This window comes from Danio rerio, chromosome 21 (genome assembly GCF_049306965.1).
Source record: "Danio rerio strain Tuebingen ecotype United States chromosome 21, GRCz12tu, whole genome shotgun sequence".
Taxonomy (NCBI): domain Eukaryota; kingdom Metazoa; phylum Chordata; class Actinopteri; order Cypriniformes; family Danionidae; genus Danio; species Danio rerio.
The window spans coordinates 13354490-13380249 of record NC_133196.1 but is presented as its reverse complement, the minus strand read 5'-3'; the positions used below and the strand labels follow the sequence as shown (position 1 = coordinate 13380249).

General features: G+C 38.4%; 2 protein-coding genes across 4 annotated transcripts in view; one reads left to right on the top strand and one right to left on the bottom strand.

Moving 5' to 3' along the window:
• The window catches only part of gtf3c5 (general transcription factor IIIC, polypeptide 5), a 678526-nt gene that overhangs the window by 34838 nt on the left and 617928 nt on the right, over positions 1–25760 (bottom strand). The gene's annotated exons all lie outside the window — the stretch shown is intronic.
• Positions 11457–23117, top strand: zgc:64106. Of its 3 annotated transcripts, NM_200377.2 has the most exons (6): positions 11459–11723; positions 13936–14175; positions 16091–16180; positions 16275–16463; positions 19950–20059; positions 22434–23117. In NM_200377.2, exons 1-6 carry the CDS (start codon positions 11561–11563, stop codon positions 22611–22613), a joined length of 972 nt encoding a protein of 323 aa, NP_956671.2. In that variant the 5' UTR covers positions 11459–11560; the 3' UTR covers positions 22614–23117. The 3 variants fall into 3 exon arrangements, 1 of the variants encoding a protein (NP_956671.2); XR_012396488.1 differs by lacking the exons at positions 19950–20059; positions 22434–23117 and adding an exon at positions 16806–18522 and having other exon boundaries at positions 11457–11723; positions 16275–16658; XR_012396487.1 differs by lacking the exons at positions 19950–20059; positions 22434–23117 and adding an exon at positions 16806–18522 and having other exon boundaries at positions 11457–11723; positions 16275–16671.

Sequence of the window (25760 nt, the reverse complement as noted above, 5' to 3'; positions counted from 1 at the left end):
TAACTTTTGGGTTTTACAGTGTAGCCCTGAGGTATTTATTAATGATTGTATCATTTTCTTTTTAATTTCTAAGAGTTGTAATATAATGAACTATATGCTTGAGACAGTCACAGCGTAGAATAGTTTGAAGATTTGGCTCAAAAGTAAGTAATAACAGCAGTTTTTATGACAAGACTTATAATTTGTTGTCATCTTGTTGAATTGGCCATTTGAATATTGATAGGACTAATGAATCTCTACAAAGTCATCATTATGCTCTATAGACCATATAGAGCCATCATAAGGAGATTTCACTTTCCTTTCCAAAAACAAGCTAGGCATATCTGTCAACATTCATGTTCCTTCTTTCAAAAGAAAGTCCTGGCTTCAGTTGCGGAAGGCAAGGGAGAACAATAGTTGAACAAAATATGTTGACACTCTGCCAATGAGTTATGCTGCTGTATTAGTTTAGTTCTGTCAGGCCACATAGGCAAATGCTGTAATCAGCTGACTACCCACTCCAGCCACTGCCCTTCCTCTATTAGACCAGTCACATATATGGTTGAAAGAAAAAGTATGTGAACCCTTTGGGATTACTTAGGTTTATTTATAAATTGGACAGAAAATGTGTTCTGATCTTCATCTAAGTAACAACAATAGAAAAATACAGTCTGCTTAATCTAATACCATTTATTAATTCATTAGACCCTTATTTTTCAAGGGTCGCCACAGCGGCATGAACCGCCAACTATTCCAGCATGTGTTTTACGCAGCGGATGCCCTTCCAGTCGCAATCCACTACTGGGAAACACCCATACACTCTCACATTCTCACATACATACACTACAGCTAATTTAGTTAATCCAATTCACCAATAGCGAATGACTTTGGACCGTGGGGTAACCAGAGAATCTTGAGGAAACCCCCAGAGGAAACTGGAGGAACACAGGTAGAGCATGCAGAAATCCCAACTGGCCCAGCAGGGACTCAAACAGCGACCTTCTTGCTCTGAAGTGACAATGTTAACCACTGAGCCACCATGCCACCCAAAGGTAATACCACACAAATATAATTTGTTTTCATGTTTATTTTAACACAACATGTAAACATTCACAACGCAGGGTAGAAAAACTATGTGAACCCCTAAGCTAAAGACTTCAAGAGCTAATTGGAGCCAGGAGTCAGCCAACCTGGAGTCCATCAATGTGTTGTGATTTAATATGCTGGTTTACACTTCCCTGGTCTACAAAAAACACAACCATTTTGACTTTGCTGTTCTCAAGAAGCATTGCTTAATGTGAACCAGACCTACGATCAAGAATTACTCACTTGCATGAAGCTGGAAAGGGTTACCAATGTATCTGTGAAGGTTTTGATGTTCATGTGGCCACTGTAACTACAAATGCAGGGTTCAGATGCAAGAACCTCTAAATGCCGTATGAAATTTTCTTCTAAAATTAACATTTTTATCAGGCTCCTGTGTGTAGGTTCAATAATATTACTTTTATGGCAAATAATAATTCCTTTTTATGGTCTTTAAAGTGAATTATCTCGACATAAACAAAGCAGGCTGAGAACAATGTTCATTTTCGATGGAAATTTCAGATGGAACTCGTCAAATGCTCTCAGAAAGCGTGGTCATCCTGTAAAGATGACTGTAAGAGCATAAAGTAGATTGCTCAATGAGGTGAAGAAGAATCCTAGAATGTCAGCAAAATACTTATAGAAATCTCCAGCAAATGCTAGCATTTGTTGACAAATCTACAATAAGTAAAACATTAAACAAAACTGAATTCAAAGGAGGACACCACTGAAGAAACCCCTGCTGTGCAAAAAAAAACATTGCAAAAAGTTTAAAGTTTGCTAAAGAAGCATCAGGATGTTCCACAGCACTACTGGCACAATATTAGGTGAACAGATGAAACCAAAATTGAGTTGTTTGTAAAGAACCCACAATGCTATGTGTGGAGAGAAAAAGGTACAGCACACCAACATCAAACTCCTCCCAACTGTGAAATATAGTGGAGGTGGCCATCATGGGTTTGGGCTGCTTTGCTCCCACAGTGCCTGGACAGATTGCTATTATCGACGGAAAAATGATTTCCATCAAGACATATCGCAAGACATTTTAAGACCATCTGACTGCTAACTCAAGGTGATGCAAAAGGACAAGGACCCATTCATTCATTCGATTTCCTTTTCGGCTTAGTCCCTTTATTTATCTGGGGTCGCCACAGCGGAATTAACCGCCAACTTATCCAGCACGTTTCAAGTAGCGGATGCCCTTCCAGCTGCAACCCATCTCTGGGAAACCTCCATACACACTCATTCACATTAATACACTACGGGGAACTTAGCCTACCCAATTCGCCTGTACCACATGTCTTTGGACTGTGGGGGAAACCGGAGCACCCGGAGGAAACCCACGCGAAAGCAGGGAGAACATGCAAACTTCACACAGAAACGCCAACTGACCCAGCTGAGACTCGAACCAGCGACCTTCTTGCTGTGAGGCGACAGCACTACCTACTTTGCCACTTTCACCCAGGACAAGGAACCAAATCAGAGAAGTAAATCAACAACAGATTTGCTTTAACTTAAGACCTTCTGGAGTGGCCCAGTCAGAGTCCTGAACTCAACCCGATTAAAATGCTGTGGCATAACCTGATTTTACAAGTCACTTATGTTAAGCAGTTGAGTTTTACCATTTTTAGATTCAAATAGCTGATCTTCATGTCTGGTAGGAGAACTTTTAGCCTATTTAGGCATCATCATTGAATTGAGTTACACCATTAGCATCTTGCTTAAAATATTTTAAAAGATGTTTGATCATTTTCTTATATAAAGCTTTTTTTTTTTTTTTTTTTTTTTGTAGTTACATCGTGTATTAGGACTGACTGGGAAAGACTGGAAAATGAAAAGTTGCTATTTTCTAGGTTATTATAGGAAGTATACTGATTGCAAGGTAACATTTAAGGAATTTTGCCGTTGTACCATGTCAGCAGCAGGCGCAATTTTATAAAGCATTGCTATTGGCCTAGGAGATTTTCAGATCCTGTGTAATATCATTGTGCCTGCTGCAGCCAATAAGTACAGTGATAAATTCCTTGATTATCATGCCAGAAAGAGACCGTTCCTATATCATCTATTTTCAACTCAGGCTCATTATTTATACATACGCCTATATACATTTCTGGACAGTATGAGATCCTGTACGCCCCATGCAGGTATGTTTTTTTGTTTGGCAAATTCACCGATTCCTTTTTCAGATCTCAAATTTTTCTTGCGAGTGCCGTTCCTGCTGTTCTTATGTAAATCCACCATAGGCTGGTGTCAATTGACTGACACATCAACCGATTTATCTACCCTCCCCCTTCCCTAAACCCAACTGATAATGTTTTCAAAAGCCCCGATTGACCTGATCACCCACTTCCCTAAACCTAACTGACAGTGTTTTCAAAACAAATCAAAAAAAAAAAAAAGAAAAAGAAGAAAAGCCCTCACAGCCACCTGAATATTACAATGTTTAGATCTTACCACGCCCACAATGTAACGGGGAGACTGACACGGAGGGATCTATTTTGCAGTATTTATTAAATCACAATCAAGCACAAACATCCAATACGCACTACAGTGCTAACACACATCAACAGTAATCAATCAAGGTCGTTGGTCTGGCGACTGACAGACACAGAGTGATTTACCAGGCTTAGATCAGTGGCAGGCGGCGTGGTTCAGAGTCCTTATAGCAGGTGTGGGTCGAGGGCAGGCAGCGAGGTTCAGAATCCGTGTGACAAGCAAGGGTCGTGGGCAGGCAGGAGGCAACTAAGAGTCAGAACAGTTCGGGGTGATACACAGGAGATCAGGCAGGAAATAACGCTCAGTAATGCTGGACGGGGCTAAACAAGACTTCACAATGAACAGTGGTTTGAGTGTGGCTTATATAGGTGGCGTGGGTCATTACCGTGATTCAGTTCAGGTGTTTGCACAATCAGGATGATGTAATGCTAGAAGTCTGGGGATGGCGTCCTCTGCTGGCCAGCGAGGGGAATGACTGGGGCCGAGTCGGTGACACACTTATATACTTGGTTATTTTTCTTTTGTTTTACCTGCTTTCTGGAACTGCTCTTCGTCAGACTCGAGCCCATCACCATGGTCAACTCCTCTCTATGTTTTAAGTCCACCAACGTACATAGCGAGCTACTGGGAAAACTGCTAACAGCGGAAAAGCCGTCCACACTGAGGTAAGCGGTCAGTTGATAGCACGAAAAGAAACAGAAGCCATCAGCGGTGACCTACCACCCCAAAGCATTTGTTTTAAAGATGAAATGCAGCCATACGTAGCATTGGCTACATAATTCGCACTCTTTAGAATTGTATATAGGGGTACTGTAATGGACAGAATGCTGTTAAGTGTATTGTACTAAAGTCAAAATCAGGCAATCTGCCATTCAAAAACAGAACTGAAAAGTCGAATGCAGAGCTGGATCGTCTAAAAACACAAAAGCTACCAACTGTCTTTACAGAGATGAGGGCCGGAGGATCCGGTTAGCCCACAGCTACAAGGAGAACACTCGACATCAACACGCTGGCAGTCTGGCAGAGTGACAGGTGAAACAAAACCTCACAGTACATTCATCAAAGCGTTAAAGCAGACGTGGAACAAGACAGGACTGGACAGAACAAAGATGGTAAGCTGAGCAATGCAGACTAGAGATGACACACATAACAACAATAAACTGACAAGGGAGGGTATGAAAAGCAAGGGAGATATAAGGACGCCAATAAGAGTAAATCTAGAACAGGACTAACAGCTTAGAGCAGGGCACAGAGGGGAAAAACTTAACAAGGACCAAACCTGGTCCATGACAGCCACATTTTCACAATGAGCCTGTGATGACTAGTTTTCTATCAGCCTTCGCACACAATGTAACTACAAAATAATTACGCTTTAAATAAAAAATGCACCAAGTCTTTAAAAAAATATATAAGCAAGATGCTAATGGTCTAATCCAATTCAATTATATATGCTAAGTTAAGCTAAAGTTTTCCTGCCAGACTCGGAGATCAGCAGAATGGATTCAGAATGGTTTGAGTGTTCCTTTAATACAGATACACTTGTACAAGCTCATAACCACACTCTAAAAAACATAGGTTATTTGTTTATGAGTTAAAAATATTTGGTTATTTATTAATAACTCAAGCAGTTCGGTTAAATATATGGTGCTTTTGTTGGGTTATTTTTTAAACCTTCATTGGCTATTAAATATAATATAATATAATATATGTATGTATTTAATATATATCTATTCAACAGTCAACTGATTTAACTGACACAGAACAGCTGTATTAATATGCGTACGTAATGTTGTTTTTGCGTTATAAAGTTTATTTAAGCTCTAACACAGTAATATTGTTGTTATTTTTTATCAAATTACCTCTTCCTGTTGTGTTTTTTTATTTTCCGTTTTACCAGCACTCTTAACTGATGACACAGTCATATAGAAATGTACGATTTTAAACTGTATGAATTAGATAGTAGGAATTAATATGAATTAGCCACTAAATCAAAAAGTTACGAATTGCCATGAGATTGATTCGTACCCAGTGGAGACATCAACCCATGCCCAGTCTTGGTTAATGAATGTTGTCTTTTTATTTTAAGCACATTTCTTTTTGCTAGAAAATATTGTAACATCTAAATATACTAATATAGACACATAAACATGCTACATTTTATTAAGGAAGTTGTTGGTTTTCCCAAGAAATGGAGAATAAGAGTGAGAACCCCCATTAGGAACCAAAATCTTTGTCAATAAACTTGTCCTTTTTGTTGCAAACAAAATATTACATATAAATAAAATATATGTCGCGTACAAAATATTAAAGTTCAATAAAAACAGTACAACTCACATCATCTGATATTTGTTGTGCTCCTGACAACCATATGCATGTTTCGTGAACATGATCAAATTTGTTTTGGAGGCAAAAATGCTTTTATTGTAACACATCCCTTACAAAAAATAACTGCAGTTTAAAACAAATAATTGCAGTTTTTTTTAAGGAATACTGTATATTGCAATTGCTGAAAAGTGCAGTTTTTTGTGCACGAAAAACTTGTGTTAAGTATTAGAAGTAGATGTAGATGTACTGCAATTAGTTGTATTGTAGTACTTCAGTTGAATTGCAGTGATATTGCAATACACTTAAATAATGCTTAAATTAATGCAATACACTTAAATAATGCAGTTTTTTGTGTCCAATACACTTAAATAATGCCTAAATTCTGCAAAACACTGAAATAATGCAGTTTTTTGTGTCCAATACACTTAAATAATGCTTAAATTATTGCAAAACACTTAAATAATGCAGTTTTTGTGTCCAATACACTTAAATAATGCTTAAATAATTGCAAAACGCTTAAATCATGCAGTTTTTTGTGTCCAATACACTTAAATAATTCTTAAATTATTGCAAAACACTGAAATAATGCAGTTTTTGTGTCCAATACACTTAAATAATGCTTAAATAATTGCAAAACACTTAAACAATGCAGTTTTTTGTGTCCAATACACTTAAATAATGCTTAAATAATTGCAAAACACTGACATAATGCAGTTTTTTGTGTCCAAAAAAACTGCACTTTCCAGAAGTTAACTAAAACTGCAGTATTCCGTTAAAAAACTGCAGTAATTTCCTTTCTTTTAAAACTGCAGTAATTTATTGTAAGGGATCGGGTGTTGTATTGGATTTGGACATCCAAACGTAGCTTTTATTATAGAATGCTAAACATGCAAGATAAGACAACGGCAAACAAAACATCAGGTACCAGGCAGCAAACAGTCAATAATCCAAAGAGCAGTCCAATAACAGAACCAGGCAGACAGGAAAATAATGTTGCTATCATGTCAATATGCTCCAAAATCTCTAAGGAATGTTTCCAGCACATGCTTCAATCTGCCTGGAGGTAAAAGGAGCCAAAAATCAGTATAAATGTTTACATTGCATAGCAATGTGTAACTGTTACTTCTTTAGACTCATGCATATAATTCATCTTTATTTTATTTTTATATGATTCGGGGAGTGCAGTGATCTACAAACAGAGGATGGCAGTAAATTCCTGAATAAAGATAAGCAGCTGATAAGGCATGCAGACAATAACAGGTCAGGGTCTTTGTCCTGCGTGTGTGCGGGAAATGAGTGTGCTCTAAAAAAAACTGCAGGAAAGAATATTTACACAAAAGCAATTAAAAGAGGGGGCGGTGAACTATAATTTGCAGTAATGTGTTACTGTGAAAGTCTATATATCTGGGACAAGAACCTGTTGTGGGGTAAATGTGACAATGATATCAGTTTCTTATCAAAGGACTTCATAGTTCTATGTTGCAAAAGGCTGGGGATATAATTGCTAACAGCTTTCTTTACTTCATCTTCAACAGTTCTGTGTTTCTGTGGTTTTTGACATATGGCATCGAGTAAAAGATTTCAATATCAATATCACTGTAAGAGAAGGTTTTATTTATTTTTTTTTTTTTCCAAGGAATGTTTTTTTCTTGTTAAAATAAACATTACACACAGCACAAAAGGAAATCTGGCCATCCTCATCCAACATGACCTCAGGATTTTCCTGTCAGCAACACATAAGCTGCACTAGCTCACATCGTTTTCAGACGAGCGTACACTTCCTGTCTTTATAAGTGCTTCATCGATTCTTTTTTTTTATTTTGATTGGAAGTAGTTTTGTTTGCAGAGTAGAGTATATTAAATAAAATATTGAATACAAATTTCAAAAAGAGGAAAAATCAAGAGAAGCAAAAGAATTAAGACATTAAAATTATTAATTTTTGTTGAAATTATGTTAGTTGTTTTTTGTTTTTTTTTTGCAACGTTTTGCTTGAATTTAATTGTATTATCTTTTCATTTCTAAATATGTTTGGTGACTAAAATTTATTTTAATAAATATATCTGTTTAATAAATCTGTTTTGTTTAAAAGCACCAGTATACAATGCCTATACTCACTGAGAAACTATTAATTTTCAAAAAATAATAATAATAAATGCTGGCCTTGCTTTATTTAATTAATGATTAACCAATCAGATTGGTAGATTCCTAAGCCACTATAAATACCTAAGTTCCATATAACAGCCATCTTAATTTCAAAGAATCCCCCCTTCCACCCCAACTCCTCCTCCTTTTATAGATGAGTGGCACGGTGGCCCAGTGGTTAGCACTGTTGCCTTACAGCAAGAACGTCACTGGTTCTAGTCCTTACCAAGCCAGTCAACGATTCTGTGCGGAGTTTACACTTTCTCCCCATGTTCACGTGGGTTTCCCTTCGGTTCCCTGGTTTCCTCCCACTGTCTAAAAACATACTTAAGTTAATTGACTAATCCAAATCACCACCATAGACATGCTCCTAGTAAGTAGTTATCTCTTAAAAAGCAATCACTATCTGTTTATTAGCTACTACAGCAGGGGAGTTCTCGAGATCTACCTGAGCTCAAACTCCCCTCTCACCTTGCAAACTGGAGGGAGCCCCAGACTCGAGGATCTTATGAGCTCAAGGCTCTCTCCTGGGACAGCATACTAAAAAAGCTTTATAATCAATCATCAGATAAGTGTGAACTCTTAAAACATAAAATATATGTAATATAGTTAATGGGAAAGGATTTAAAGCCTGTAATTCTGGTTTTGTTGTAAGTTAATAGCATATGAAAATGTCTTGGCTGTCACATCTTAACATCTCTATGGCGTGGCTTCATATAAAGGAGTCTGAAAAGACCAAAAGACAGGTCAAACCTTTCTACTAAAGAAATTTTATGGTGGGTTATGAAGCTAAATATATGATAGAAACTCAGAACTGTTGAGTAGCAAGGTACCAGGTCACCTAAAAATTAAAATTTAATATCTCTCTCCCTCTCACTCTCAACCTAAGAGAAGACATTTTGAAGAAAGCTGGAAAACTGTAACCTCTGAATACCACTGTTGGGATAACGCATTACAAGTTACGCGAGTAACAAGTGAAGTAAGGCATTACTTTAAAACAATAAGTAATAATATCGGAGTTATTTTTTTATGTAATGTAAGTTACTTTTTAGTTTAATTAATTAGCTTTGAAGAAATAAATTGCTGAATTCAAATTATAGTTACAATAAATTCAATTCATGTTTATTTATATAAAGCTTTTACAATGTAGATTGTGTCAAAGCAGTTTAACATAGTTCTAATAAAGTCCAGATTTCAGAGTTAAGTTCAGTTCAGTGTGGTTTAAGTTTCACGAAGCGCAGCTCCACAAGTCTCGATCAAGTGTGCCGCAAGCCTACGTTTGAGTGAAGGTTTCGGCCGTTAGATCGCCCCCTGGGGGCTGGCTGCAGTACAAGTCATAAAGCCCGCCTCCTCCGTGTTAATGAAGGAGACTTGAGCCCAAATAAAAAAAAATATTACACTTGCAATAAAATGTCCCGAAAGATAGTTCTGGTCGATTAAGGCACTGGTTATTGTGCTGAAATAGGTGCAGATCTTCATTTTTGTAAACAGTTTGTTTTTAGCAGTAATTTAATGCTGGGCGTGTCATCGTGATTGAAAGCTGTGATTGACAGTTTCTCAAAGCGCGGCGTCTGAGCTTCGGCAGGAGACTGAAGTAGACTGAAATGTTATTATTCGATTTCTGTGTTATTTTACCATGACAAAATGAGTTCAGCAGTAAACTATAGTTTCTGACATACATGATCCTGGTGGAACACTGTTTATTCGCTAAGTTCAGGGCTTTTTTCGGGCTTTATTAGTTTGCTGATACACGCCTAACCACCCAGATAGCAAAACACAGTTCCGGCTAGATTCTCGCCTGCCGGAGACTTATCTCTTAGAGCTCAGACTGACTAATGTTACCTCTGCTGGACCTACTCCGGATGCCTGGACTCACTGCCCGATTCCAGTCCGAGTCAATCGAGCCAGATGCGGCGGCCGAGCGAGCAGGCGCTGCCGCATGCGAGCCGGAATCAGTCCGCGACGCCGCGAGTAAGTTGTGCGCTGCGGCCCGGAGCTGGCGCGATTGAATATATAAAACCCTCATATTTGTTAACGTTATTACATCCATTTGTGTTGATATGACAGCAAACGCATGCTGAGAAGTTCGGGGGGCGTAGTTGATTTTACATAAAGCGTTTGATTGGAAGCTCGACTCTGCTCATTTTCGCGGCTCCTCCTCTGGCTCCATCAGACAGTCCTTCTGCGCATGTCTGGCTCCAATTTCAGCAGTCTTTTGCGACAGTTTGTGCCCGTCAAGCAGGCGTTTTGCCCTCAAGGCGTTCAATGGGAAAAAGGGCTGTCGCGTCGTCCATATTTTTTACAGTCATTGGTCTCGATCCAAGCAAGGTGGTGACAGTTGCGAGGAACAAAAACATCACCAATTGATAACATGAAGGCAAAAAAAACCTTGAGAGAAAGCAGGCTCTGTTGGGCATGACCATTATTCTTCTGGTCAAACTTCGAAGTGAACAGGCCGGCCGACACAAGTGAGGAGGCTGGCTGTGAGCTAAGCGCTCCTCCAAAACAGCGCAAGCTCACGGCTTTTATACTTCGCGGACCCAATCCTTATTGGCGCGCCGATTAAGTGACGAAGGTGATTGACAGCTCACTCGACCAATGGTTGCACACCTGAAACGGGACAGGATCCACAACAAGAGAGAGATAAGAGAACGCAAAACAGAAAACAAACAACAAAATACCACAAAACATACGTGAAACGTAACAGGCCCACATGTATATTTTTACCATCTGGGCCAAATATTACATTTGGTCTGGCCCAAGTCTTATGTGCCGCCTTAAAGACGGTGCCACCTCTGCCAAACCCATGTTTGGCCTACATGCTGTATGCCAGTGCCGGACAAATGCCTGCTGTGCCAGCTTTATGACAAATCTGAGCCAATTCTGCTTTCTGAATTCTGCAAATCTGAATTCTTTGCTACCTGTTTAACTTTCCCCAACACTGACAACCATAGTAGGAAAAACAAACAAGTATTGGTTTTTATTTTTCTTATAAACATCTGCTTGTGTTCAACAGAAGAAAGGAAAAAACCTCAAACAGGCTTGTGACAAGTGAAGGGTGACTAATTGAAGACATAATTATCAGTTTGGGGTGCGCTATACCTTTAAGGCAATTGTGTTATGCGTATGAATCAGGTATGCGAGCACTTAGCCAGAAGCAGGATTTATCAGTAATGTTTTCACCACTGGCGCTGTCCCACCTATCAACGCCCATGGCATTTGCCCACCAGCACATTTGAAGATATGAATGTATTCAGAAAGAGAAGGTTTTGGCGTTAGAATACCACTAAAAAGAGAAAGAAGAGAAAGGAAAGAAGGAATCTCTGGAGTATAGGTGTATATTTCACCCAGAGACAGCATTTGTTTACTGCTGAGTGGATGATGGGAGTAGCCTTGGAGTACTTCAGTCAGTGTATTTACAGCCTTTGCCAGGTGAGAGCGCAAAGAGCGCAGTGGCCACTCGGTCTACGGTCGGCAAATCGCTTAGCCTAAAAGTAAACCGAGGATTTTGACGGAGGCACATCGGCTCGTTAAATGAACTGGGAGTGGAGTGACTTATATTCCCATCCGTTATGGATGGTTTCATCGGTGATATTGGCTCTAGTCGTGCGCGCGCAACGCAAGTCATTGTGGAACCCGCGCGCTTGTCTCGTGAGGTTAAAAGGGAAAACTGCGATTGTGACTGGAGCAAACACAGGTGAGAATAGCCTATCACTTTCACTATTTTAAGCATTAATTTGTGTTATTTGTACTATCGGATACACTTTAGAATATGGTTTAATTAGTTTATGAATGCTATGTAGTATTTACTAACATAACTAGCCTAATATAAACAATACTTGTACGGCGTTGGTTAAGCGCTATTGTATTATTTAAATCCAAATTCATGTCTGTTAACGTTTGTTAATGTGCTGCGAGTTAACATAAACAAGCAATTATCAACTTTATTTCCATTACTCAACATTTATAAAGGTGACATCTTGTCATTGCTTGTTTTTAGTAAATACAATAACATCTTGATGAGCGCACAATTACCTGGAAGATAAATGCCCGTTTTGTTAAAAGAAATGTGACGACAAACACGTGTTTTATAGTAATTTGTCATGTCTATTTTCAGTTAAAGCTGGAGCCAATATTTGCCCCACATGTTTCTCATTTTTAATGTGTGTCTGGAGTTATTTAGTGTGCTGGTGAAAAAAGGAAAAGGTTATTGCTCAGGTGCTGAATGTTAAATGTTATTTACTGAATGAATTAATGTTAATTACCCATTCTATTTCCTGTATTATCTATTAATATACTTATAATAGATAATTATAAACGTGTATATACACGTACCGGTCACTTTATTAGGTACAACTACAGTCATTCACATAACTCAATGCCTTTAGTCAAGTAGACATGGTCAAGAGGATCTGCTGTAGTTCAAACTGAGTATCAGAATGGGCAAAAATGTGATTTACAAAACACGGAAATAATCTATTTAAACATAGCCTATGTTTTAATATAGGTTTTGATAAAAGTTTTTTTTTAAATATGTGACATAAATAAAATTGACCGTTTTCCAATATGTACATATATCCATATATGTCTTAAAATATACACTATATGGACAAAATAAAAAAAACTACAAACTATTTTGTTATACATTTCCTTCTTTTCCACTATCTTTATACAACAAAGAATTGACCTTGTAACTTTCAGGAAAACATGAAGACATCATGGCTTTCCATCTCCTCTCACTTATTTGCCATAGTTAAATTCCATAACATGCCAATTACATGTGATACTAATTTCAAGTGTTCGCACATACATACGTTTTTTTTTTTTTTTTTAGTTCTTAGTTATTGCATTGATATTAGAAAATATGAGCTAGGCAGTTGCCAAAGTGAGATATGAGCTATAGGAGACAAGACATCTTGTACACATGTCCTATATGTGGATTTAAAGAAGCAATACAAAAGACCTAAATGGCCTGTATATGCACATATATGCACCTTAGTTTTGCCTATGTGTGTCATGTATATTCAACATTATCACATATGTGCATGTAGACTGCATATAGGTTTCATATATGCGCATATATTCTCATATAGGTTATTTCCATGTGGGAAGTGACTTTGAATGTGGCATGGTTGTTGGTGACAGAAATTGCTGATCTACTGGGATTTTCACGCACAACCATCTCAAAGGTTTACAGAGAATGGTCCGAAAAAGAGAAAATATCCAGTGAGCGGCAGTTCTGTGGGCGAAATTGTCTTGTTGATGCCGGTATTGGTAAGGTGTACTTAATAAAGAGGCCGGTGAGTCTATATAATATAGAAATATATTATTCGAGTCCAAATTAGTGGATTAGTATTGGATACAATGATAATGTGCAAAGAGTTCTTATTAAAATTTCTTGACTTGTTGGTCTGAAACTTGACAAAGGGTGTTTTGAAAACACACAATTTTCTTGTTGTGTTTGTAAATAAATCAAGATATTGAATTAGTCTCTTAAAAGAGATTCAAATATCCCATTGAGATTTAAAATGAAATGAAGCATGAAATATCATGAGCTAAACTGAAGTTTAATAGACTATTTTATAATGACCTTTACAAAAATAAAGCATGGTTTTACTACAAAAAGGAGACAAAACAACCACAAACGAATAGCAACGTGCATTCACAAATTAGCTGCGGTGTTTCTACACTAACTGCAATTTACCCAAGGTAGTAAATCAGTGATTATACAAATAAATGTCCCTAAAATATGTTTGCTACTTTAATAAAACAATGCTTTGTTTCCCTGGGGGGAAAAGAAAGTTGGCAGGTGCTGCTCTGTTGCACAAGTCAAAATCATTCTAGTCATACTCAAATTCTTCTTGTTCAACAGTTGTGTCAATGATCTCTTGTGTTTATCTCTAATGCAGGGATCGGCAAGTTCATCGCTCTTGACTTTGCCCGTCGCGGGGCTCGGGTGATTCTGGCCTGTCGCAGCGAGGCTCGTGGAACTGCAGCGCTGAAAGAAATCAGAGAAAGCACTGGAAACCATGATGTGCACCTGCGCCTGCTTGACACCTCCTCCATGGAGTCTGTGCGGAAGTTTGCAGCACAGATATTGAAGGAAGAGAAGGAATTGCACATCTTGGTCAATAACGCTGGGGCCTCAGGTGGAACTGCCTATTTTTTCAAAGGCTTTTCACACTGTGCTTAAAGGAATAGTTCAGCAAAAAAAAAAAAAAAGTTATTTACCACATTATTTACTCACACTCAAGCCATCCTTGGAGTAAATGACTTTCTTCTTTCCAACAAAAACAGTAAATCATTTTTAGTTTGATCCTAGCTCTTCCATGCTGAGCTGTGGCCCTTAATTTGAAGTTTCTCAAAGCACATAAACCCATCGTAAAACGAACACGTCTATTGAAGGAGATCTTTAAAAATATTGAAATTGTTTTAATTATTCACTCAAATCAAGCTGTCAAATGCACATTTTTGACAATGTCTTGCCTGACTTAGTTCTTACTCTATGCTCGATGTATAACAAGACCCATTATTGTTTCAGGATTTAAAGTGAAAAAGTTCCTGTTGAATTTTGATGTGTAAATCCTGAAATTGAAGCGAATAATTCTTTTGTAAATAAATTTTTTCATACAATTATTGTAGTGTATTTAGGAAAACCCGACAGAAAGGATGTAAACATTAGGTAAACAGGTTGTTATGTTGGTCCAAATATGCCACTACACTGTAAACCATAAGTCGAGACTACTCCAATGATTTGAGCAAAGTGATTCCCTCAGTTCGCTTGGAGTGATGGGAAACTGACAACTCAATTAATTGAGTTGACCAAATGTCTCTTCATTGAATTAAATTAAATGTTTAAGTACAGATGACATAAAAAGGCTAATAGACTAAAACTTCAAATTTTTCAGCTTTTATATTCTTTATTCACTCACAAGGCTGTTTATTTCAAAGTTGATATTTAGCCGCATCATGTTGGCGTTTCGTAACATCTAATTTTTACGAGGTGGTTTATTAGCCGAACGCTCAACTCCCAACCTGGAGGACCAGGACATACACACATACATACAGACAATTTAACATACCCAGTTCACCTATAGTGCATGTCTTTAGACTTGTGGGGAAAATCACCTGGAGGAAACCAATGCGAACAAGGGGAGAACATGCAAACTTTACACAGAAACGTCAACTGATCCAGCCGGGACTCAAACCAGTGACCTTCTTGCTGTAAGGCAACAGTGCTACCCAGAGTATATAAGCTTTAAGGGGTGCAGCAACTGGGGGGACGGAGCTACGTCACCCTCACTTTTAGAGACTTACCATTTAAAACAGGTGATTAATAATCTGAAGAACGTAAACTTTTAGATCTCATTAAGCAAAATGACCACCTTGTGTCATATAAAATGTATCAACCAATCAGAGTGGTTGTCAAGGCAAAATTTCAAGAGCAACCAATCATTTTAAACAGAGACATGGTGAATTGTTTAAGGACATTAAAATCTTAAGTTCAGAGAACTTAAAATATTAATTAAACGTTTTTTACTGCCTAATGAGTAAGTTAAACACACCTGTTTAATCTCTGATGCCAACTTGGTACTTAGAACTTAGTATTTTAAGTAATGTCAAGTTATATTAACATTATATTATTAATGACAACAGCAGGGTTTACAGTGTAAGAGCATTGACCAGGCACTCAAAAAACGACATTTGTTCTTTGGTCATACTTATTTAAAATGAGCTGAAACAACACAATTCTTAAGGTTTTAGGGGGAAACTTAATTTATTTATGTTCGATCCACTTGTAAAAACAATAAGTTAACTTAATTCTTTCAAGTTGTCCCAGCACAAATCAACTGGTGGAACCCAGCATTGTTTACAGTGGGGGACCATTTATTTTTAGCATGTGAATGTTCAGAATTATTTAATAACCCATTAAATTATAAGCCATTATGTGAAATCTGATGATTAATTCTCTGTACCTAGAGTTAAAATGACTCAGTGTTATTTATTTCAAGTGTGAAAAGTCCTTCCTTCTCCCATAAATTCATGATATGTTCTTACCTACAGGCTTACCCATACAGATCACAGCAGATGGGTTGGAAATCACATTTGCAACCAACCATGTTGGACCATTCCTGCTCACCAGTTTGCTTTTAGGTCAACATCCCTAATGTTTATCCTTTCGTTCCAAACTCATCTGGAGGTAACTCACATACAGTAAATGACACCTTTTCTTTTCTTTGTTGCACAGACCTTTTAAAGAAATCCGCCCCGGCTCGCATTGTAAATGTTGCATCCGCAATGCACTGGAAAGGTGACGTGGACTTCGCCCATTTCCATGGGGAGAAACTAAACCATGGGGTGAATCGTGTGTACAACCACACCAAGCTGCACAATGTCATCTGGACCAACGAGTTGGCACGCAGGCTTCAGGGCACAGGTTCGCAAACTAAAACTGCATTTGGTCATTGCCAATAGCCTAATGGTTCAGTGCGCTGACATTTAAAACTGAGATGCTCACATAAACCCGAGTCCTGTTCCGCTCTCAATGCTCCCTACACTTTTCTGTCTCTAATCTATTGTCCTATTCAATAAAGCTAAAAAAGAGATATAAAAAAATCCCTTCAAAGCAGCGGTGTCCAAACTGGGTCCTGGAGGGCTGGTGTCCATGAGAGTTTAGCTCCAACCCTTATCAAACACACCTCAAGCAGCTAATCAAGCTCTTACTAAATATACTAGAAAACAAGTTGGAGCTAAACTCCGAAGGACACCGGCCCTCCAGGATCGAGTTTGGAAACCCCTGCTTTAAGGCAAGTCATTTCACTTGGTTGCCATCTTTGACATGCCACTGTGCTCGGGCATTCAATTTCAATGGGGAAACATCAAACTCCCCAAGATTGCTTTCTAAGCTCATGATTACGGTTCATATTTTGAACCACCAATATAATTAACCAACAACTGTCTCTTTAGTTTCATTTCTAAATGTTCGAATTACACAAAATCTGCAGAAAGCCTTGTCTTGTCAAAGCTCCTCCCCCGAGTTCTGAATCATCAGTCTATCGCTTATTGGCTCCTGTACTAGTAGGCGGGGCTTTATTCGCCAGATTGACCATACACTTTTCCCCATTCAAAACTATACGAATGGCATGTCTTGTGTATCCTTTTGTCTTGGGCCACTTTATTGGGTACAACCTTGTTTCAGGTTGAACCAACTTTTGCCTTCATAAATCTCTTAATTTCACAAAGTCAGCTTTTTTTCACTTCCTATTTTAAAATGATAAATTCTTTTAAATTATCACTAACTACCTATTATAATGCATGTTTCTTTATTGTGTGAATCATTATTAAAGAGCAATTGCTGAAACTGAAACTGCAGATTCAGCCTATGACAAAGCAAATACACATTTTATTCACATAAACCATTTTATGGTTTCTAGAAAAAAAAATCATAAATTAGAATTAGAATTGGTCTTGGAAAAACCTGATTGCTAGTTTTGAGGTCAATGTTAAGGATTGGGTTGGACTGAGGTGATACTACAGCTCCACTCTACATCCAAATGTATACTGGTAGCACACTCTGATAGGTATTCCATCACATAAACAAGCTACTTTAGGAAGGGGCGGTAGGAAAATATGATCAGGTAGGAAAAATCGACAGAACACCCCAGCATGAACCATTAGAGCTGGTTGGATCCATTCTATCATGCTGTTTACACTCAATTCTGAGAGTCGTCATTCTAAGTCAGGGGTGTCCAAACTCGGTCCTGGAGGGCTGGTGTCCTGGAGAGTTTATCTCCAACTTGCTTCTAACACACCTGCCAGGAAGTTTCCATATATATATATACACTAGATATTGCATAGGGACCCTGAGCATGCGTCAATAGCGCCGCCACATTGGTACAGCGCTCCCAGGACAAATGTCATTCAACCACACTAGTCAACACAGTGTTATTACGTGAAGATGCGGGACTTTAGCGCTGTCTACGGGTGTAGTAACAAGCAAACAAAGAAAACAAAGCACAAAGGCAGAACGTTTCATAGGTGAGATTAAGTTTTTTTACGTTTTTGTATGTTCTGAACTTTTGTGCTAAACAGGTAACGTTATTGATGATAATACAGTCACTTACTACATTCACCATAAGGCAAATTAGCTCCAACTCGCACTAAACACTCGGCTTATGCTCGTTTTGTTGAATAAAATCTGCAAACACTGCAAAAGAAATATGACAACGAGATGCCTGAAACTTGTATTATTGTCTGCTAGTGAAGGAGTCTTTCATAACGGGGATTCATTCACAAACGAATTGCTCTCTCCGTCAGTATGAGAAGTGAAAGCAAGAGAGGGGGTGTGTTTCAGGACACGGATTAGATCAAATTTAACAGGGAGGGTGGATAGTACATTTTCCAACAAACAAACACAAGCCTTTTGTCAGGAATGCCAGTCCGATCACTGATCCATCAATGTAAAAAAGTGATGCAAAATTATAATTTTCGTAATTAAAAAAAAAAAAAAATAGCATATTAACATCCAGGAAAACTCAGGATCATAGACATATGTGTATATCTCTGGCTTTGGATGGCCACAGTCCGCCACTGTACCTTGGTCCCGCATTCATTTCAAAGGAGCGCTTCCCTGTTCCAAAATGGTGGCTCTATTGACGCATTCCTTCCAATAGACAACAACAGGGTAGGCGACATCTAATGTATATATCTATGGGAAGTTTCTAGTATATCTAGTAGGAGCTTGATTGCCTGGTTCAGGTTTTAATTAGGGTTGGAGCTAAACTCTTCAGGACACCGGCTCTCCAGGAGTTTGGACACCCCTGGTCTTAGTAATGTTTTTGCAGTGTTCTGCTCTCAAGAAGGCATTTTCACACACACAACTGCCATCCCTCAGATTTTCTTCTTTTTTTTTAAACCATTCTGTGTAAACAGTAGAGATGGTTGTGTGATGAAAACCCATTGTATCAGCAGTTTCTAAAATGCGCCAACTCATCTGGCATCAACAACACACTCCAAGTCTTAAATCTATTTAACTATTCTGATGCTCATTTTGGACTTCAGCAGATCTTCATGTCTACATGCCTAAAAGCATTGAGTTGCTACCACGTGAATGTCTGGTTAGAAGTATACATTAGCATTTGAACGTGGTGTAGTTTGTAAAAATAGCTAACCAGCAAGCATTTTTCGTTTTTAAAAGATGTCTAACGGACATCTAAACATAGTCGTCTTGTCTAAAACAAGGCTAAAGTTGGGCTGTCAGTAAAAATCTAATAGACATCTAAGAATAGGCCAAAACTATAGTTATTTTGATAATGCTGTAGTCATGTTAGCTGAGTAGCAGTATATAATTAAAATAAGATATAAAATATATATAAAATATATAATATATATAAATATGACGTGATTTTCTACAAATGAAGCATGAGCACACATTGCTTTGCATCTTATTCACCTTATTCTTCGCTGACGAGTGGGCGCAGCCATTTGAATCTTTTTGGCTCGAGGGTTCTGGTCACATTCTCTTCCATTCATTTTTAGACATTAAAACTGCTCGTTTTGCTGTTTGATGTTGCAAACTGATATATTCTTATTATATTATTCTACTTGTTCTGTATAGTCATGCAAACATTTGTTTGTAGAGCAAGTATTTTGACTGTTTGCTTCCGTTTATTATTCCTAGTCATTTCTCCCATAGGAAACTGAATCTGAAGTTCTAAAACAATCCCGAAAACAGGCGCACTTCCGCATTTTAGAATAAGGTCAATAAACTCAACCAAGCCTTAAAAATACACTCTGCACAACCCCTTTAAACTCAAAACAGCAAGTTTTTTAATGACTGTTATGATATTCATGAAAAGAAAGCATTAAATGTTGTTGAGATGAGCAATGTTTTTAATTAAAGCATGGTTTTTGTGTGTTTCAGGAGTGACAGCAAACTCTCTGCATCCGGGTGTAGTTATGACGGAAGTGATGAGGAACTATAACTTCATTTTACGATTGCTCTTCAACTTGATCGGCTTTTTCTTCTTCAAAGTGAGTCAGAGTTTAATCTGATAACACTAAACAACATGCAGCATCTGATTGCTTCCTGCCTAGTTATCTGGAACTGTTAGTGCACTGGAACTGTAGAGTCTGGTAATAGTTAATGGATGACATGCTTTAGTGTTAGTTTATTGGAACAGGATCACACACATTCCATTTGTTCATTTTCCAAGTATAGATCTACAAGGTTAGTTTAACAATAAGTGCTTATAAAGACTGGGAAAGGGAGACACGGTGACTGAGAAGCAGAAATGGCACAGATACTTGCACGGAAAACAAACGTGAAGGTAGTATTGGGTAAACTCTCAACGTTTGTTACTTGATTATTGACCCTTTTCACATTTCTGGGTGAAAAAGGATGGATACACCTATAGATACACGTCAATATAGCCTAATCCTTTGTGATACATTACAACAATAACTCCTATTTTTATGTTACTATGAGAGTTACTATTGCGTAATTTAATTAATAATGTAAATAATACTGGGGCGACATGAGGCCCAGTGGTTAGCACTGTTGCCTCACAGCAAAAAAGGTCGCTAGTTTGAGTCCTGGCTAGGTCAGTTGGCATGTCTGTGTGGAGTTTACATGTTGTCCCAGTGTTCTTGTGGGTTACCCCCAGGTGCTCCGGTTTCCCCCACAGTCCAAAGACATGCGCTATAGGTGAATTGGATTAAATTGGCTATAGTATATGAGTGTGTGTGTGAATGTGAGAGTGTATGGGTGTTTCCCAGTACTGGGTTGTGGCTGGAAGGGCATCCACTGCATAAAACGGCTGGAATAGTTGGTGGTTCGTTGCACGGTGGCAATCCCTGATAATCAGGGACTGAGCCAAAGGAAAATGAATGAATGAATATTTGTCAAGTTGCTTTATACTAATTATGTGACAATGAATGTATCGCTCCGAGGAAACTTTTATTCATTAAGAAGACGCTATTGTCCAAAGTGGAATTCAGCGATTCACCAAGAACAGGCAATACACATAAAAAGTGCTAATTATACAAAGGAACTGATAGTGCTCTGAGAATTAAGTGCTAGAGAAAGTAAGGGGCAGTGAGGTATTTATAGAGAGAGAAGAGTGTTACTACGGGTGGTTTGTCAAGCCCACTCACCTGTGTGAAGCACCCTTCATAAATGCACTTCATAAACAGTTTTTTAGAGATACAGAGTGGTCTTTTGCAAAGGTGTAAAAACCAATGCAAATATCAGTTAAGCATCAGAGAGATGAAAGAGTGTTTTTTACAGGTGGTTTGTCAAGTCCACTCACCTGTGTAAAGCACCCTTCATGATGCATTTTATAAATGTTATTTTTTTAAAGATATGCGGTCCTATCATACACCCGCCGCAATAAAGCGCAAGACATGTTTGGCTTGATTATTTGCTACTTTCAGACCAACAAGACCCTAAGTTTTTAGCCACGTTGTTTAAATAGCAAATCCATTTGCGCCACTTCGTGGAGTCATGAATGTGCTGGTACAGAATGGAGGTGTATAAAGGCGCATTGTTGGCATATTGCTATTTTGAGGAACTGAAATAGACCGCACCATTGACCAGCTAAAAAGCAGGTCTAAAGTCATATATTCATACAGGATGTACAACCATACACAAATATCTTTACATTCATAAAAAATAAAGGAATAAAATATTACAAAAAATAATATATATTTTTTTTTTACATAATTATAAAACCACTGCCTTCATGCCTTCTTCACCTCAGGGGACTTTTTTGTTTACTCATAAAAAAAATTTGCAATTATATAATGTTATTATTATTATTACTTATTATATGCATATTTATATTTGTTTTAATAAATACACGTTTACATTTGTCTGCATGTTATGCTCAAAACACACCCATAACTCCTTAAGAGAATAAGCACAGCCTTGTTAAACCATGCACCAGGGCGCAAAACGTATTTTTCCATCCTTAAAATAGCAAAAGTGGATTCGAACATGCTCTTAATGATTAAGTGCGATGCCTTTAGACTCTGCGCCTAGATTGTTAAAATAGAGCCCAAGGAGTGATAGTAAAAAACTGACTGGTGCAAATGTGCAAAAACTGGTGTCACTTAGTGTCAGAGATGAACGTCTGCTTTCTACAGGTGGTTTTTCAAACCCACTAATCTGTGTGAGGCACACTCAGAATGTCTTAATGTTTGAGGATTGTTGTGTGGTGTGATGAGGGGAAAGAAGGTTTTGGTTTTGGTTGGGTCCTGGTTTTTTCCACAGGGGTTCAGGTGATTGTGGAAGAGATGAGTTTTTGATTGTAATTGGAATGAAACACACCTTCTAACAAACACATTCATTTAGAAACAGAACTTGTTTCTCATGCACTGACTTTATGTTAATTTTTTTCCACCTCAGACCGCAGAGGAGGGAGCGTTCAGTCCGATATACTGTGCAGTGGCAGAGGAAAATGAAGGAATAACAGGAAAATACTTTGACAGTGATTGTTCCCTGGTTCTGCCAGCACCTCCCGCCAGAGATCCTGCTCTTGGAGTGAAGGAATATGAGTTCTGTGAGAGACTGATTGCTAAACTGTAAACACCTAGTTCACAGAATGATCTTTTCCATAACGAACAGCTCAAATTTGGTAATTTAATAGCGTTGTAAAGAACACACTGAAATATCAGGTCGCCGCAGCTGTTACTGATTGTTGTAGCTCTGGCCTTTATACAGAGCAGAGCCACCCAGTAAAGTGGTTGTATTTGATGTTACCTTAGCAATGTGATTAGTCTTTTTCAAACTTATTATGAACAGAATGAAGGAGCGCTGTATGAATGTAATGTGAAAAGAGCACAGTCCGGTTCCAGAAGTAAAAAAATAGATTTTTACATTTACTGTTAAAATGTTGAAGGAATATCTGAAGTTGTCAATTGTTTGTATAAGCTTTAGTTGACTCATCTGCTCGCACTGATTTCACTTTTTTTAAACAAAGTTTAATAGAAGAATTTGTGCAAAGAACTACATTGTCCACCTCCCATGAATCGCTGCTAATGAAATGATGTATTCGCTCTGTAACATGTTAAAAGAATATATAGCAGAATACATGTGTGTGTGCATATTTTGTGGTCATTTCCTATAGACACATCCAACAATTTCAATAGTTTTATATTTCTAAGTCAGTTTTTTATACTGCTGTATTATTTCAATTATTCATAAGACTTTTTTATCTTTTGTTTTGTAATTAATGAGTTACAAAGTAATTAGTTACATTAATAAATTACTTTTCTACAGAAAAAAATAATATTAGGGATTACTTTTCATTTGTAGGTAATTTAGGTTCAGTTACTTGCTTAATTGCCTTAAATATTGTACATAAATTCAACAGTTCTGTATAAATCAATTCACATAAGCAGAGTAATTTAACAAATATATTTTCAGAATAGCTAAAGGTAATTCGTTCATTCATTTATTTTCCTTCAACTTTCTATTTTAGAGGTCACCACAGTGGAATGAGCCGCCAACTATTCCAGCATATGTTTTTGCAGCTGATGCTCTTCTAGCCAAAACCAGGGCTTAATTTGTGCCGTTTTTTGCTTTCTTCCACAAAACTCCAACCCCCTCTACTGTCCTCCGTGACACCACCCCATTGCCCCTGCCCTTCACTTCCATCCATGACAACAGCCCACCCAGTCTTCACTTTCATCCTCGACACCACCCTACAGTCCCCTCCTCTCGCCCTTCACTTTCGTTCACGACACCAGCCCCCCCGTCTTCACTTTCGTCCGGGACACCTCTTCCTCCTTTGGTAACATGCCGTATCTGTTACCCTAATCTGTTCTGGGACCTCGCAATTTACAAATTAAGCACTGGCCGCAACCCAGTACTGTTTAACACCCATGCACACATTCACACACGCACACTACAGCCAATTTCATTCATTCATTAATTAATTTTCATTCGGTTTACTCCCTTTTTTAATCAGGGGTCGCCACAGCGGAATGAACCGCCAACTTATCTAGCATATGTGTTACGCAGCGTATTCCCTTCCATTCGCAACCCAACACTGGGAAACACCCATACACTCTTACATTCACACTTTTTAGTTTATTCAGTTCACTTATAGCGCATGTCTTTGGACTGTGGGGGAAACCGGAGCACCTGGAAGAAACCCACACGAACACAGAGAAAACATGCAAACTCCACACAGAAATGCCAACTGGCCTAGCTAGGACACAAACCAGCGACCTTTTTACTGCCAGGAGGCAGTGCTAACCACTGAGCCACCGTGCTGCCCCCTAAAGGTAATTGTATTTGGTAATTGTGTCCTTCGTTCATTTAAAATGTTGGATATATATAATGATTAACATCAACAAGTGTTAATTAAAAAAACAACAACAAAAAAATGTGATTAAAATTTAAAGAATTGAAAGTTTTTTCAGTCTTAGGGGTTTTAAGCAGTTTTAATCAAGTAGTTAAATTAATAATTGAGTAATTCAGTTACTTTTCAGACAAAGTAATTATAAATGTAATTTAAACACAATTTTTATGATGTCATAACTGGGCGGCACGGTGGCTCAGTGGTTAACACTGTCGCCTTACAGCAAGAAGGTCGCTGGTTTGAGTCCCGGCTGGGTCAGTTGGCATTTCTGTGTGGAGTTTGCACATTCTCCTCATGTTTGTGTGGGTTTCCCCCACAGTCCAGAGACATGCAGTAAATGTGAATTATGGGTATTTCCCAGTACTGGGTTGCGGCTGGAAGGCCATCGCTGTGCAAAACATATTCTGGATATGTTGGCAGTTCATTCCGCTGTAGTGACCCCTGATAAATAAAAAAGTCCAACTAAGCCCAAAAGAAAATGAATGAATGAATGAATGAATGAAGCAAGCAAGGAAAGAGTATCTAAAATCATCCTACATACATTTTAAACATTTGGGATTTGAGAATGTTTTTGATCGATTTGAGTATTTTTCAAGAGTTCACACTTAGCTGATAATCAATAAAGCTTGTTTGGCATGCTGTCCCGGGAGAGAGCCCTGAGCTCATAATATCCTTGAGCCTGGGGCTCCCTCCCGTTAGAAGGGCGAGAGGGGAGTTCGAGCTCAGGTAGGTTTGAGAACTCCCCTGCTTGTCGCCGTGCAAAAAGTGTAAACTAAGGTTGTCTTGAGTGATAATTTGGTTTAGTCGATTGGCTATGGTTTATTATTTTGGACGGTGAGAAGAAAACGGGGAACTCGGGGGAAACCCACGCGAACACGGGGAGAACGTGTAAACTCCGCACAGAAACACCGACCGGCCTGACAGGAGGTTGGACCCGCGGTGTTCCTGCTGTGGGGCAACAGTGACTGGGCCACCGTGTCACCCTATCGGTAAAAAAGGGAGTAAGTAGGGGTGGGGGGGGGAAGCTTTGAGACCAAGATAATTGTACTGAAAAACTCTGGTTATTTGTAATGCTTCCATAATCATCTAATAGGGCAGATTACAGACCTAATGAGGAGCCAGCTGTGTTGATCATAAGCACGTGATCCTCTCGAAATTAGTTTATAAATAAACCACACTTATTGATTTATTTTCGTCAAGCAAGAAAGTCTAAATCACATATTTAGTTTGAAAATATTATATCTTTCAAATAAATCCTCTTCTGTGGCGACGCAGTGGCGCAGTGGGTAGCATGTTCGCCTCACAGCAAAAAGGTCGCTGGTTCGATCCTCAGCTCAGTTGCCGTTTCTGCCTGCGTTCACGTGGGT

Bases quoted from the DNA above. Each gene is read 5' to 3' on its own strand.
- zgc:64106 (NM_200377.2), top strand. From the start codon at position 11,561: ATGAACTGGGAGTGGAGTGACTTATATTCCCATCCGTTATGGATGGTT. The intron at 14,176-16,090 runs GTGGAACTGCCT...TCTTACCTACAG, and splicing joins CAATAACGCTGGGGCCTCAG to GCTTACCCATACAGATCACA. The intron at 20,060-22,433 runs GTGAGTCAGAGT...TTTCCACCTCAG, and splicing joins TCGGCTTTTTCTTCTTCAAA to ACCGCAGAGGAGGGAGCGTT.